The following is a 16,186-nucleotide window of genomic DNA, read 5'->3' as shown; positions in this document are numbered from 1 at the left end:
AAACAATTTAGTATAAAATACGCTGCAGTGAAATACTGAAATGTTCAAAGCCGGTCAGAGACGTAATGCTTTCACATAAGATTGCAAAACACATTGCATTTTGCGTTCTAGACGCACTCCACTTTTTCGTGCTTTACTCCAAGTATCTTTCACTTAAAGCACTATTATCTGCAGAACCAGAAGATGTTCCATCATGACACACTACAGCCTCTAAGCTGTTAGTCATTTGTTATGACAAAGGTGTGATTGGTCAAAACAAGACAAGAGGCGTGGTTTCTCTCGGCCTAAACCCCTACATGCTTTATTTCAGTTCTAGGTGTCGTCGAGCTCAAGAGCTAGACGGGGAAAATACACACAGCGCCCACACAAAGACAGACCCCCACACACGTGCGCTGTCTCTACCTCTTTTTCTCTCTCTTTCTCACACACACACACACACACACACACACACACACACACACACACACACACACACACACACGAGCCCAAGTGTGCGCGGGGTCTGTAAGCGAAGGCTTTAAATTATCAGAATATGAGTCAATCACTGCGCAAATAGAAAATGTATATGATATAGTAAGAAAAAAAAAGCTGTAAAATATCATAGTTTACAATAATTCTTCACATTCAAAGGCTTTACATTTCAAAACATACACAGCAAGGCCCTCGAACATGACTTCAATCCAAATGATTTTCATATATTAGAATTTAAATAACACAGAGTAGATGGGCCCGAACAGAGAAGCCCAATAACCTTATACAAGAATAAAAATACAAAACCCGGATCCAAGAGTCACCTTGCTCTACTCAACCTCCAAGTTCAATATTACATCAACTATACATCACAGTCATCAGTTACCAACCAGGAAGTGGAGACACTGTCATACACACACACACGCACACGCACACACACGCATGCAAGGACAAAGGTGTCCATACATGCATACACACATTCGCACATGCCTATGTCCTTCTGGTTAAAAACACACGTGAGAAGGAACCCCACCCACCCACACACACACACACACTACAATCTCAAGGTGTCTCAAGACACCTGTGCATGCACGCTTGCGCACCCACTCGCACACACACACCTGGTCATGTCTCCACTCAGAAACATACACACAGTCAATATCCCATTGCAGACAATTTGAAGGAAAAAAAAAACAAACTGAAAATCAGTCGCGCAATTGGCTCAGAGCCTTGGGTGATGGATTACCCTCTAGAACTACATTACCCATAGTTCTGCAGTGATTGTTGTGGTTTGGTGATGATTCAGGTGGAGTTATTTCCTGTAATGTATACTTTTGTTCAAAGAGTTTTGATTCAGAACACAAACAACTTGAGGAGCAGGATCTCCCACCACAGAAATTCAAAACCACATCCTCCAATCAGATCAGCCAGACCAGCAACTGTGGCCAATGAGGGCAAAGGACCTGCCTTAACTCTAAATACAGACCAATCAAACAGAGGGGACACACCCCCTGTATACACTGAGATCCTGGGGTAAAAGATTGTGTTTGTATAAGACAGTCTCTCAGAGGATAGAGAGAGAGAGAGAGAAAATAAGATAGAGAAAGAAAAGATAAAGTGAGATACAGCAAGGGTTGAGTAAAAGTGATAAAAAGAGAAACAAATTAGAAAGTTGACTCTACAAGAGGTGTGTATGTTCTGTGATTGGTCAAAAGGCTGCTGGGGGTGTGGCCGTAGTGGAGAGCTCCTATAGGCTGGGGCTCTGGTGTTTGTGGTAGATCTTCCTCCATACTTCGTGGATCTTCTTACACCATTTGTCAGCGTTGCCACTTGGGTCCATCAAATAGTAGGTCCGGTTCGGCTGTGAACAATCGTTTTAAAATCAGGACAAGTACAAGAGGCAGGTAATAAACCAATAGAAAGATAAAATTAAAATGAACAATAAAGTAAAAACACCTGCCCTGGTACGAACAACAACCAGCCACCTGTGACTGGACAGTAGCTATTGAGTGACAGGTGCGCGGTTACCGTGTGAACAAAGAACGTTTTGAAGTTCTTGGCTTCAGGTCGGAGCTCCGGGGACCAGGGGATCTCCCCCTTCAGAACCTTGTTCACTGGGTCCACATAATACAGGTGGGGGCCTTCAGTCAGAAGCAGCTGCCGGCGCCGTGCAAACAGACCCTAGGGCAAAGGGGACAGGCAACACAAAGAGACCAGTCAGCCCTACTGCTTGCTGCATAAAGTAGGCACTGTCTGCACCAAGCCAGCAACTCACTTTGCGCTTGTCGACAGGGCCCATCTTAAGGATGAGGTTGTTCTCCACAAACTGGTGCCTGAAGTAGATGTCAAAAAGCAACTGTCATTCATTGGATGGAGAAACGACATGCAAAATGATTTAACAGTTGTGGATTCTGGGCGCCTGTTTTAGCCATGCAAGCTTCTTCTCATGGGGCTCTTTCCACCTCATTACACATCATCTCTACAAATGCAGGCGTTATGCGAGTGTGTGTGTTGTCCACACCAGGGATTCACGGCGCCCTGTTTGTCCAGAAGGAGGCGTTTCTCCTCTTCACTGAACTGCAGGTCCAGCTCCATGCTGTTACTGTCCAGCTCATGTATATGGATGAACTGATCCACGCTGGGGGCGGGGTTACATACAGGAAGAGGATTCTCAGTGGGTTCATCCACAGAGGAGGTGGAGCCAGGCAGGGCCACTTGCATGCTGCTAAACTGGCTTAAGAGATCATCATACTGAGAGAGAGAGAGAGAGAGAGAGAGAGAGAGAGAGAGAGAGAGAGAGAGAGAGCCTAATGAAAAGTCCCAAAAGCATCAGTTTTAGCAACAACAACCAGCTCTGTGTTTTTGTGCAGCTTGTTTTTAATACACTGTGATGGAGACTGTCACTTAGGAAGGCACATGTGTTTACTGTGCCAGAGATTTGGCTCTTTGTTCTGGTGTTCAAGTGCATAACTGCCTGGAAGATGCGGGTTTGAGACCATGTTTGTCTGCTGCCTTCAGCCTGTGCTATACGGTTAATTAAGGTTTGAGTGAACAGTTTAGAACACCGTTTGGGCCATGTGGAACAATATGGAAAAGGCTTTGCAAAAAGCTCTGCTGACTCAGAACCAAGCTCGTATGCTTCCTGACACAGTTTTCTATTGGGTGCACTTTTTACAGTTTTCTAAATGCCTATAGAAAAGAAGCAGAAACCAGTTAGGCATTTCACTTATAACAGACCTAGCTCCCCTCTCCACAAAGGAATGGACTAAAGCAATAAACAAACAAACAAACAAACAAACAAACAAACAAGTATTGATGTCGAGAAACACCCTCCCAACAGCCTTTGTTTTTCTCCAAGGCCCCACTACACCTCCTCCTGTGCCAGAAGCCGAAGCTGAGACAGTGATTGAAGCCCTCCAAGCTCTGAAGGCGTTGCTGTATGCAAATATGGCTTACGTTGCCGTAGCAGTCCTCGTCATCCTCAGACATGGCAGGCAAGTAGGGGGTAAGTTTGGGCGGAGTCTGCAGGTGCAAGTCGTCCCAGCTGATAGATTCAAAAAAAGGGTGGGATTTCAGCGGCTCGTACCCGCCCATTTCCTCGCAGCCAATCCGCTTGCAGGGATCCAATAACTATTTTTTAAAAATTATGTAAAGACACAAATATCGTTAGTAGCTCATGATGGTGCAACGTGATATGTGGTCTATGTATGAGGGTTTTGTGTTTGTCATACAGAATATCTGCTGTCGCAAAGGTAATGTAGGGCATGTCTTAACTTGAAAAAGCAGCAGCTGTTGTGGTTACCTATGGTCACCATCTAAAATAAACAGAGTTGCTCACCAGAAGCTGTTCCACTAGATTCTTGGCTTTGGGGAAGAACTTCTCTGGAAACTCATACTCTAACTTTATAATCTTCTGGAATATTAGATATTCATTTCTGAGCGAGAAAGAAAGAGAAAGAGAGAGAGAGAGAGAGCGCGAGCATAATCGCATCCATAATAGTGGTACAGCTGGCTGATGTTTCGCCCTAATCTACACTGATTGGTGGTAAAGCCTTAGTAAATTGAACTTACCCTGCTCTGAATGGTGGTAACCCAGCGACCAACTGGTAAATAATGCAGCCTAATGCCCAGAGATCCGAACTGCCAAAAAACAGGGAGGGGGTGTTAATCTTTAAAAAAAAAAAAAAAAAACTCAGTGAGATTAAGAAAACATAAAGCAGACACAGATAAGAGTGTGTGCACACCTCTTGCAGGCAGACTTCTCGGTGAGCAACTCTGGCGAGACGTACTGAGCCGTTCCCACAAATGAGTTTGCTCGAGCTGTGGACAGAAGGGTTACTGTCTGAGTATCTGACAGCTGAAGGCTGATTCATATGTGTGGCTATAGGGCACGGGCGCATGCACACACATACAACACACACCCCGGGGCAGCACGTTAGGCTGTGCTGCTAACTGAACCCGTCTGCCTTACACTGACGTGGATGCGTGGAATGACACACTTCATATAGATACAGGGAGAGGGACTATAAAAGTCGGGCAGTAATATAATACTCTCTGTGTCTGAGTATTTCCTGTGTGCACAGCACGGCGCTGCCCATATGTAGAAAGTGCCACCATATACCACTACCCTGCAGACGCATTCTAACTGTTTCTAGGCCTTGCACTGATCTGGGAGCAGTTGCAGTGAACTCTTATTCTGATTTTGGCAGGTGCTATGCGGTAGAGGTTGTAACTGCAGGGGTTGTAATTGCAGAGGAACTTTCTTAAGCTTCAGATATAAAGTCTTCCATTTAGCTGCTGTGACTGGCTAAAAACTTAAATTAAAGTAGCTGCCACTCTGAGGGGTCAACCAGTGCAGATCCACTGCTCTACCACAGTACATACATCACTTTAAGCTCAGAAAGTGATCCCAATAGTCAGTTTCTTTACTGGTCTGCACCATCTAATGGTTATATAAAATGAGCCAGTCAATTGTTTGTAACGTTGTACAAACACGTTGTCATAATGTGAATGTGTATTTAAACACCAGTGGTTTATCAGTGGTGTAGTCAATTCTGCTTGATTTCTGACTAAGAGTGAGCTAGCTTATACTCCTACGTGCCTGAGCATTATTCTGCTTACTGTATGCATACACAGAACTGCTAGTCTGCGAGTTGGGGTGTGTGTGATTCTCACCCTGCCTACTGTCGGAGGACAGCTGTTTGGCTGTGCCGAAGTCTGTGATCTGAATGTGCATTTCCTCACTGAGTAGAATATTCTCTGGCTTCAGATCTCTGCAGAAACAAACAGATACATCAAACCTTAAAATGTCAGCATGATCAGGCACCCACGCAGACACCCATGCCCCAACTCCAGGTCACACACACAGGCGCACACACTTCCCAGCAGCACTGGGGCTGAAATCTGAAGCGACTCGTCAAACATCAGCATTTCATTAACATATCAAACATTCAGATAGCTCAAAGAGCATAGTGCTGCAGTAGCAGAGGGAAAATATCTTATTGTTATCTTACATATTGTTTTATATATATACACACACACAACAATATGTAATATATAAACTTGTAAAACATAATATGTAAGATAACAATAAGATGACAGTTGTTTTCCCTCTGCTGCTGCAGCACTGTACTCTTTGAGCTAACTGAATGTACAGAAAATTGGAAGCTTTTAACAAGTTTTGTCCGGCCAGTTGAACACTGTGCACACCAATTTAACGTCCACACCCTGTTACTGGACAGAGGTTAAAATTCCCAGAGATTCCAGATGGCCCATGTGTTTTTAAAGACTACCGGTGCTGGAGGGACCTAAACATCTTAGCTTGGTACCTCATGGGATCAGAGCGCAGAAAGTAGCCACAGCCAAACATGCATCAGAAGCGATGATGACGGTTGAGTACGTTTAGTAAGCTACCGGCTGCTTTGGTATTTTTTTGTGTTAAAGAGGATGGCAAATTGCACTTATTTGAAGCCGTTTCTTATTCAAGAAAATATGAAAACAAATGGAGACCTTGTCTGCAAGTGGCAGGGTGACACTTTAGCAGTTTCAATGTAGATGAGTGTTTCTTTGAGTGAAATCAGCAATAACCCACTGCTCTGTCCTCTGGCTGAGTATTAGTCTGCCCTATTGTTTTGAACATACTTCTCCACAGGGGATTCGCCAATTCAAAACAAGGATGGTGCCAGCAACGACGAATGACTGCAGCGTCGTTCAAATGGCCCGACTCTCATCATGTTTGGATGGCAGAGACACAAGCAGTACGGGATGTGTTTATGTGCCCGCACGGGGCACCTTGGTTTCGGCGGCTGGAAACCTCGTGCACGTGTGCAACCAGGCACATGCGAGCACAAACACACGTGCCATCAACTAAACAGCCACCTGCACGTGTGTGCACACTCACCTGTGGATGATGCCTTTCTGATGCAGGTACTCGAGGGCACAGACAATCTCAGCTGAGTAGAAACGCGTGCAGGTGTCATCGAATGAGCCAATTTTACGGATGTATTTCAGCAGTTCTCCATTCTTAGCATAGCTCAAACCAAAATCTGACCCTGTGCTCAGAAAAACCTCATGAAATAGTAGTTAGTATGTATGCATGTATGTGTGTGTGTATGTGTATGTGTGTATATATATATATATATATATGTGTGTGTGTGTGTGTGTGTGTGTGTGTGTGTGTGTGTGTGTGTGTGTATGTATGTATGTGAGATGTGTATATTTGTCCAGTGCCTCCAATAAATTGTGTGAAATTACTGTTAAAAAAGCCTGTTATTTTTTATGTCATATGATTTAGTTTGATAGAGTAGCACAATTTGAATGGCTCTCTCTGTATAATAAAACCGATATAACCAGGTGTTCCACAAAGCTGGCAACACTGCACAGATAAGCAGTTTCTCTGCTCAGTCTCATGTTAGAGAGCAGTATTCTAACAACAGATTATATAGGTACACGAACAATAATAAAGTGAAGTACATGACAAACTATTCCACACACTAGTGAAGAACCATTATCCATAAGCAGCGACACATTGACACTGCCACCATAGCACAGCTGGACTTAGAAGTAAAAGCGCTTCCCATCGGTTGCACAGGTGTTTGTGGTTTTGAAAGAGAAGGATACAAAGTTTCTCCTCATCCTGGAAAGTGAAGTAGAGTTTGACAAAGAAAGGGTGATCCAGAATGGACATCACATCTCTCTCTCTCTTTACATACTGCGCCTTGTTCTCCTTCATGATATGGCGCTTCACTAGAATCTTAACTACACACACACACACACACACACACACACACACATATACATTCCATCATACTCATATCTGCACAGGCTTTGTAAAATAATAACAGCAAACATGTATTCAGGTCAATAACTGTGTTAGCCTTGAAATAGCTAGCTTCTCCATGCAGTAAACGTGTACAAATAACTATCAAATTACAAATAATGATCAAATTAGCCTCCACTACATAGGAGGCTAAGGATGCCGCCATCAGGTGCCTGCATACAGTAACTAAGCTGATAGCATCCAATAATGCATAGGGCAGGAGGCTTATCTTGAGCTTCCTATAAACTGCCTTTACTTCCACTAGAAAACACCAAATGGTGATGGTGTGGAAGGGCAGAGTGACTCATGGAAGAATACAGTTCTTCTGAATCCATGCTGAATAGGAAAACACAATGAAGCTATTGAGGGGCCCAGTGACATTTTAAGTTTATTCCATTTTGGTAGATCCCTGTAGATGAGAAAGACCAGTGGTGAATATGAGAGCATTGTGAGTAAATCACTTACTTGCATACTCCTTCCCTGTTGAATGCTCTTTTGCAAGGACAACCTAGCAAGAAGGGAGAATTCAACAAATGCAAAATTAAAAAAAAAGTCTGTTTTAATTTTAATCTGCATGTCCTTAAATGTCCTTTCCTCCCTCTCATCTTTCCTTGCTGGCAATCATCCACCCAGGCATTCCTATAAAGGTGTCGTTAGGAAAGTTAACCAAATACGCACATCATCGACACTGCTGTAGCTGGAAATGAAAATATACGCACATCATCGACACTGCTGTAGCTGGAAATGAAAATAAACGTACATCATCGACACTGCTGTAGCTGGAAATGAAAATAAACGTACATCATCGACACTGCTGTAGCTGGAAGACAGCATTAATGAGTAAAAGACAAGAGAAGGCATGCATGTGTGTGTGTGCATTCATGTATGTATATTGAAATTAAATGTTTTACAGCAAATTATTGTCTCTTTGTTGGAGTAAAAACATTACAACATTTCGGTGCCTTGTGTCCAAATAGCGGCCTGGATTATGAATCCTGAAATTTAGGACGCATAGATCCAAAAATAATTTTACACTCACCCACGATAAGTACTGGGCCACCCTCTCTAATTACATGGAAAAAGAACCTTCCAGAAAAAGACTGATAGATTCAATAGGTAGTAATACATTGGAAAAAGCATGGGGAGAGAAACAGCTGCCGAGAGACATTTAGGTGAATATCAGCAGGTGCCACTGTTGTACAACATAAGGTAAGAAAAAAATTAAAAGCAAGTTTGCAGTGAAGGAAGGAGCAGGCTGACCAAAACGTTTCTGACCACAAATGGCGAACACAAAAGTGTTCAGTATAGGAGCCAGTAAAGTAGAGGATGACTATCCTATCTTCTCATTACCAGAAACTGATGGAGCTTACCACAATGCATTATCACTGCATTAGTGACAAAGATAGATTGGGCCATTAAATGTCACAGCTCACACAAGTGGGTCACACTTTAATGAGCAAATTTCTGTCTGGTTGGCTAATTATAACTCAGATTGATATTTGGATTTACCCAGTGGGAACTGGATAATTAAGACAACACTGAGATTAATTCAACATTCATAGACTACGACTGATGTTACATGTTTCCAAAATGGGCCACATACCATTCTAAACATTAGAATTCCTCAGTATTTTGTATCCATTTGTATTTTATCGTATAGGTGAAGCCTTGTCTAAGGCATTTTGTGTGTGGGCTAGTGATTGTCATGATACCAATATCTTTGTTTCGATATGGATACTGAAACATTATCACAGCATAGTGCTGTGAGGATACCAAAGTTTTTTGTTTTGATACCGATGCCTAATCATGAATTTCTATGCATTCCTACAAAAGGGGAAAGACTCAAATGTCATTATTATGCTTTACTTCAAACCTGGACGTTTTCAGAACCCCCCCCCACAAACCTTTAGCATATTTTCCCCCCCATTTACTCTGTAAGAATATTTGGGTTATTGAAAAACACTATATAAATCTAACGTATTATTATTAAATAAAATCAAGCTATAGCGTTCAAGGAAAAATTACAATAGCCTAATCTGTGTTAACTAAAAAAGCAGCATAATCTCAAAACTGTTGAGTTACTGCTAACCCCATCCTTAGACTGTATAAACCCCCTCCCCCTTTTAAAACAGTGCTCGGACAGCAGTGCTGCCGTGTTTAGGGGATTCATCTTTGTTGTCTACTTTTAAGATGAAATATCTCCATATTCCATTTCATTTTCCCCCCTTTCTCTGTGAGTTCAAGTGTTGCTGAGGCTGCTGCCACCTCTTCAAGTCTAGTCTCTGAGAAAAACAAAAAAGTGCTATGCTCTCTCCACTCACCTCTCGTTTGCTACGGCTCACGTTACAAACTCAGCCAGGGTTGTTTCTCACAACATCACACACCAATAGCAATGCCACTGCTGTCAGCATTTTACTTAAAGAGGCAGATTCCTGTTCGCCAGATCAAATATTAATTTGAATAACAAAAGTATCAAGTGTTTGAAAATGCTGGTGTTTTCAAAACTTTTCAAAACTCTAGTACTGCAGGACAGTACAACTTTTTCAGTACCGTTATACAATGCAACACTAGTGTGTGCACAGAGAGACTGCAAATTTTCACTACATGATTACCATGGCCAAAAGAATGAATGATGATCTCAATGTTTGTAGAAAATTTGAACAAAAATATGTACAAGACGCTGCCCCTTTAAGAGAAACCAAACCCAACGATCCTGCACCGATCGTGCAGCTGCTTGGTGTCCGAGTAGTAAGGAGTAGACAGGAGAGAAGCGTATGAGCAGCCTACAGCTTCTGTAATATTACAGAATTTTGTGTTGTGTGTACATGACCTAAAGTGAGTACCTAACATTTGTCTAGTTAATATACACTAAATACGGGCACATATTGCAAGAGTTTAATTATTATTAGCCTATAAGGGTGTAATATGGTACTGATATTAGCATGTGTGTGATCTGGTATTGGTATTAAACTTTTGCTACTTGTCTCAGTGTTTCTGGTAGTATTTCCATCTACAGTTTGTTTAGTATTAACCTGTTCATAATTTAAACAATCACTGACGTGAATTTATGTTTGCTGATATTAGCTGTTAATCTAAAAGGTAGGCTACTAATACTATAATAAACTGTTCATAGCTGTAATGCTAACCAATGCCAAATTATATAATTGTTCCTTCCTTTCCTGTATTACTTCAGACCACAACACGACTCAGTTGTCACTACCTCATATGAAAATCATATGGTATTTCAAGCATTGCAAATGTCCAACTTTACCACACAAATATCTGCCCTAGTCACTGGTGCTGGATCATTTACAATATTATCGTATGTGTATTATTAACATATCAAAATTTTAAATTTTAAATATCGTATGTGTGTGTTGTACCGTAGAGAAGGAGCCCTCTCCCAATATTTTGCCAAATTTAAAATCCTCGGGCCGCTTCTTGCGTGGTTGAGTTGGCTGGGAGGGAGGGGCTGGACCTTCCATGCTGTTGCCGTGGAGACGAGGCGTGTCCTGCTGACCTCTTACCATGGATGGACAAGGGCAGAGACCAGAGGAGTGAAGGGGTGTAACATCATACTGAAAGAGAAAGAAACAGACAAGGGAGAGGAGGATGTCAAATTAATAAATCAGTGTAATCCATGAATGGAAACATGACAACACTACTGTTTTGTGTTTACAATAGTGGTGATTACCATACAACTCCATCAAAATCCTACCATACATAGCACGTCGTCACATTTCCATTCGACATCACTCATGGAAGCACAATTCAGGGCACTGTGGAATTTAAGCTTTTTTAACAGAATTTTAAGAAATTGAACCAATTAGAGAGCAGAAGATGATCAGCTCTTTCCATGTCTTGTGATGGCTGTATAAGGTAGTATGTGCCATCAGCTATTTTGATTTATTTTTTGTTTTCAAATAAAAAATTACTTGGGATTTCTGTCCTCAATAATGTATAAAATGCCTTAGTACTATGTAATTTAAAAAAGAAAAAAAAAAAAGAAAAAAAAAAGGAATTAGAAACTTTCACCAGTTCACAAAAAGGAAATTAATCTCATTCAAAAACAGGCATAAAATACAAGGAGACAAGTGCACTGGTAACATTGTGATGACAGACTAGGTCCCCTCATGATGGAGAATAAGTTAAAATGAAAATAATATAGTATCCTCAGCAAGGGGCTGATTAAAGAGAAGTAAGAAAATGCTACAAGACAATTTTATAAATAGTGACCGTCCCTTTCAGTTTAGGGCAGTGCATTGGACAGAGGTGGAGAAAAATGAATACTGTGTAGCTGAAACTTCTTGGTGCCTCTAAATTCAGTTACTCCTTAACAAGAGTGTTTCTTAAGCTACTGTGAGGCCATGAGGAACTGTGGCATAAACATATCTGAAGATGGTGTTCATGGGTCAAACATTTTTCAAACACTGTCCAGGAAGAAGTCATGACTGATAAGAGAAAAAGCAATTCTTGCGAGTGCACAAATCAAACACTGTCCTAAAACTAGGCCACACCACGTTCATGCTGTTGCTGGTAGTCAAGCGGGGCCGGTTTTACATTTTTGATGGATGTAACAGTGGTATGGTTTTAAATATGACTGTGGTAGGAAAACAGAGATGGATTTGTATTCAGTACTGGCATGGAACCGGCTTCCAACAGCAGTGGCAGGCAACAGGATGGATGAGAAGACAATTGGTGAAGAAATGCTCAATAGAATTCCATTTCCCTTCTGCCAGAAAGCGCAAACCAGAGAATGTCTTTGTCTTTGGGCAGGACAATGAACCAGAGCACACTGCCAGAGACAACTGGAAGAGTGTAACAAAGATAACTGTAAGGAAGGTAAGGAAGATAATTGCCCTTAGAAGAAACAATCAGGGCGGTTTTACTGCTAGATCAAGTTATCTAATCTCATAGCAGCCTACTCAATTCATTTTATCTACCCTACTCAAAATGATATAGATATATTTATCTAGATGTGGCACTTAAAAATAATTTCTGGATGAATTATAAATGAAATATCTAAACAGTGTGAATTTAGCTGTGTCAAAGCCATACTGGTGTAAAATATAATTTCCTATGCAACTCTTCTTGAAGTACATTGCAGTGATGGTTGAAAATGGGCCAATTAAGACAGTTATGGGTTGGGATTATATCAATGTATGGACTACAACATTATGGAGTATACCACTTAACCTCAAAAGCTGTATACAGAGTGATTTGAAAAGAAACATCATGACAAGCACTGGACAAGGGCCAACATCTTATAAGCATTTACAGGGTGGCAAAATATACCACCGCATAAGACATATGCAAAGATGTAATTGTCAATTTCTCCATTTCTTACATTTTCAGATGCTGAGATAAAATCAGGCATTTTATCAATTAGCTCATCTTATTATGAAAATGGTGGTGGTTCTGCCTTAATTGGTAAATTGTTGCCCAATTCAGTGACAGATAGTGTATCTAGTAATGTAACATAGCCTAATAGTTAATCTATGTATCTCACAATGCAATGAGTGTATACATGACGCAAGCAAAATGATTCATGGGTTACCTAGTCACACAGGCAGTCTAACAGATTTTTCTTTTCACTGAATAACAGTTTAACAGAATACAGTTTGTATCCCACAAACTGGCTACTGACTAATCATATATACGATGACGACTTTAGTTATGTGAGAGTGCTGATATTACCGACACTGACCTCAGCTCAAAGGTTCAACTGTCATCTGTGTTTATTAAGCAGCATAAAGGAAAATGCAAGCAGCTGACCAGCTTGGTAAACAGAGATGATGGCACCTGGTATCTATAAAACCATGTCTCACAGACATGGATGGAGTTTGATACAAGTCGCACTTTGTAGCCAACAAAGCACCTCATTTCACTGAAACTTAAAGTGATCAACTTCAAGACAAACCAAATCAATAGCCTTATAGTTAATATTAAATAACTTTATGACCCTGCCAATAGTGATACAGTGTGCCAAATACACAATTTACATGAGATAATGGTTAGAAGATGCAGACAGATGTGAGAAAATGACACAATCATGTAGTGTGAGTCCACAGTAACTAGCATATATCACCAACATAACTATAAAATGAACTTAGCATGAGGATATTAGATTTTTAAAACAAACGTCACCATATCTTGCAGTGAGCTTTCCATCACAATCCAAGGTACAAGCAAAAAATTGGGCACACAAGACGTACACTTCTGATGAAGCAGGCACTGTACTGAGCTGTATTTTAAAGTACTGAAAGGTACTACATGAACAAACTTCTTATTGTTATTATTATCTTTTCTAGCTTTCATAACTTCATAACAAATGACATAATACCTAATACTTTGCTCCTGTATACAAAACTAGGTTGTTTTTTCTTTTGTGTTTTGTAGACACTTCTATACAGGGCTGTCTGATCCACTTCCTGGGGTTTCTGTGACTGGAGACGTATATGTGAGCATGTGTTATAATGAAACATTTGCTTTCTGGAAACAAGCAAGTGGGTTTGCATCATCTGAAGCGTGTGTCATGACAATGGGGACCCAAAATGGATCGTTTTAGGATTGTGAAACACAAGCACATTTCTCAGAATACACACAAACATTTCACGGAACTTAACATTATATGTGAGAGCGTGCCATAAAGATGTTACTAACAGCAAATATAGAGAAAAGTCCCACTGAAACCTCAACCCAGATTCATATTTGCCAGCATATGTCAAGTGAATATGACAGACACAAGAAGGAGGAGTCACGTCAATATAGCATAGTAACCAAACTGAAATGATAGAATAAGTATTGTTGACAAGCCCAATAACAGCTCTGCTTTGCATTTACTGTAGAGGTTGTAGACATAAAATACCGAAAACGGGCAAATGCAGTTATATTTGGAATTGGACTAGATGTCAGAGTTCTCAGGCATCACGCTATACGGGGTGGGGCGGAAGGATTCACCGCATTTTCCATATGAATCCCTTAAAAGGTCGACCGGGAGGCCGGTAGCACGGCCTACAAGTGTATAGTGTCATAATTTGTCGTTAGTACACTATGATCATTATACATCCCCTGCCATTTTGTTATATGACGCTGTCTGTTGTAGCTATCGAGATCGGTGTTCACAGTCCAGTAGCTAAAATGACATGATTTGCACTTCACGTAAAAAGTCCAATCAAGCCAACACCACTTACCTAGCCTGGCCCCTTTACTTAATACGTCCAACTCGTAAAGCTACCTAACTGTGCCTGGAAGCCAGCACCTAGCTTTAACTCACAGGGGGCGCCCCTGGCTAAATTACTAAGGTGGCATTTTTAATTACAAAACTGGAAAAACGACGATATCGAATGGGTCAAGAAAAGGCGTAAGCTGAGAAGGCCAAACGGTGCTAACACCGATCTAGCTTGCGAGCTAATATGCTAGTCGTTTTGTGCTTTATGCCCATGACGCTAGCGGGAGGTAGCTAGGTTAGCTAGCCAGTGAAGAATAGCTAAACTGATGGGAAACCAACGCAGATGGCTATATGACCGAGGAGAGCTGCTATTAGCTACGGGTTTAAAAAATACATGAAGCTGTCATATTTAGTCAGAGTAAGATGCGACTCATAGGTTTACCTAAAATGACATATCACAACGCTATCTACACTAAGTGACTAGTGGTTAACTTCGGCCCGTCGTACCAGGGAATTAAGCGAGTTGATTTGAGTTGTTGGCCAGTTATCAAGCTCGGGACAGCCAGGAACAGAACAGTTTGTTTTGCCGCAATTAGCAGGCTAGCCATTTTAGGTTAGCAAGCTCTCTAGTTAGCTAGATAGGCTAGCTAGACAGCTGACGTGAAATAATAAAATGTTCGGCATCCATCCAATAGACCCCACCTACTAGTAACCGAAATTCCGAAATTAAACATGCATTCCCAGGGTTGAGTTAAACAACAACAACCCAATAACGACGGGAATAACATTAGGTTAGCTAAGTAGCAGCTAACGAAAGCTGCTAGCTAGTTACCTAACGTTTGCCTAGCCACCGAGGTTGAAATGAAGGCCTTAAGAAAATGTTGTCTAACAGCTGCCATACGTTATGCGCCGATCAACGGCTTCGAATCAGTATTGCGAAGACAATTCCAATACTCACGATCTGACTTGTGGCTCTTGCCATGGACGTTTTCCGCTAGTATTTATTTGGATTAAATAATTATAGAGCCTGTAGTCATGGCTGCCGCTGCGCCTTCATTTTACAGCTGTGACGTCACTCCACAACAATGTTACCGCAGTCAAGAGGTGCGGACGCTCCCCTGCGCGCGCCCTCACGCGCTCAGATCCGTTACTAAAACATGAAAAGTTTGCAAAATGTTTTTAACGAGCATTACGACCGTAATTTAATTTGAGGACGGCTGCTGGGTATTGTTAGCTGACTAAATACTGAATTGAACTATACAAGTGCTTTGACAACTTTATCTCAACACTGTGCTCAGAAAGTTAAACTTGTGCTCTAAGTCTATATTGCTACACAAAACACATCTACTCAAAGGTGGACAATAGCCACTTAATATTAAGCTGTTACTTTAACGAATAATGATTCAAATAGATGCAACAAGCCTACAAAATCAACCTGAACAGGAGTCAGAAAGTATTACCCCAACAACTACTGGTAAAAGTCCAACTAAGTTACCTATATAATTACAAGGTAACTTATTTATTGCAAACAAAATTTATTAGCATAGTGACTTAAGTTTGTGTTTTTTGTTTTTTTTTTTCTTGGTGAAAGGCTTAGCCTAAAATTTGATACATTTCACATGTTTTTGTGGAACAGCATATAGTCTAGGTTGTCACCAACAAACATAACACAAAGAAGTGTCATGACACATTAGTAAATGTAACTAAATACAAAATTTCCTTACAAA

The 16,186-nt window shown here is 41.1% G+C and overlaps 2 protein-coding genes across 3 annotated transcripts in view; both read right to left on the bottom strand.

Annotated features, from left to right (window-relative positions):
- Window positions 1–273: 273 nt before the first annotated feature.
- On the bottom strand, window positions 274–15,542 carry pdpk1b (3-phosphoinositide dependent protein kinase 1b). Of its 2 annotated transcripts, XM_027011718.2 has the most exons (14): window positions 15,418–15,542; window positions 10,672–10,866; window positions 7,754–7,796; window positions 7,090–7,227; window positions 6,371–6,515; window positions 5,146–5,243; window positions 4,215–4,290; window positions 4,042–4,110; window positions 3,809–3,905; window positions 3,427–3,600; window positions 2,492–2,721; window positions 2,246–2,303; window positions 1,999–2,151; window positions 274–1,831 (listed from the first exon to the last, which is right to left on the bottom strand). In XM_027011718.2, the coding sequence occupies exons 1-14, from the start codon at window positions 15,439–15,441 to the stop codon at window positions 1,718–1,720; spliced, it is 1,614 nt and encodes a 537-aa protein (XP_026867519.2). In that variant the 5' UTR covers window positions 15,442–15,542; the 3' UTR covers window positions 274–1,717. The 2 variants fall into 2 exon arrangements, with proteins under 2 accessions (XP_026867519.2, XP_026867518.2); XM_027011717.2 differs by lacking the exons at window positions 7,754–7,796; window positions 15,418–15,542 and having other exon boundaries at window positions 10,672–10,761.
- A 487-nt stretch (window positions 15,543–16,029) lies between these two features.
- Window positions 16,030–16,186, bottom strand: part of tsr3 (TSR3 ribosome maturation factor) — an 8,837-nt gene continuing 8,680 nt past the window's right edge. The window contains 1 exon segment of the mRNA XM_035531207.1: window positions 16,030–16,186. This exon segment is cut by the window's right edge and continues 1,403 nt beyond it. The gene's annotated coding sequence lies outside the window, so the exon portion shown is untranslated.

The sequence above is a fragment of the Electrophorus electricus genome, chromosome 10 (assembly GCF_013358815.1).
Source record: "Electrophorus electricus isolate fEleEle1 chromosome 10, fEleEle1.pri, whole genome shotgun sequence".
Taxonomy (NCBI): Eukaryota; Metazoa; Chordata; class Actinopteri; order Gymnotiformes; family Gymnotidae; genus Electrophorus; species Electrophorus electricus.
Note: the sequence above shows the minus strand (reverse complement) of the source record. Positions and strands in the feature narration are given on the sequence as shown.

Coding starts and splice junctions, on each gene's coding strand:
- pdpk1b (XM_027011718.2), bottom strand. CDS start 15,441: ATGGCAAGAGCCACAAGTCAGATC. Junction 7,228..7,753: donor AACAGGGAAGGAGTATGCAA/GTAAGTGATTTA, acceptor GTGTGTGTGTAG/TTAAGATTCTAGTGAAGCGC. Junction 2,152..2,245: donor GCCCTGTCGACAAGCGCAAA/GTGAGTTGCTGG, acceptor CCTTTGCCCTAG/GGTCTGTTTGCACGGCGCCG.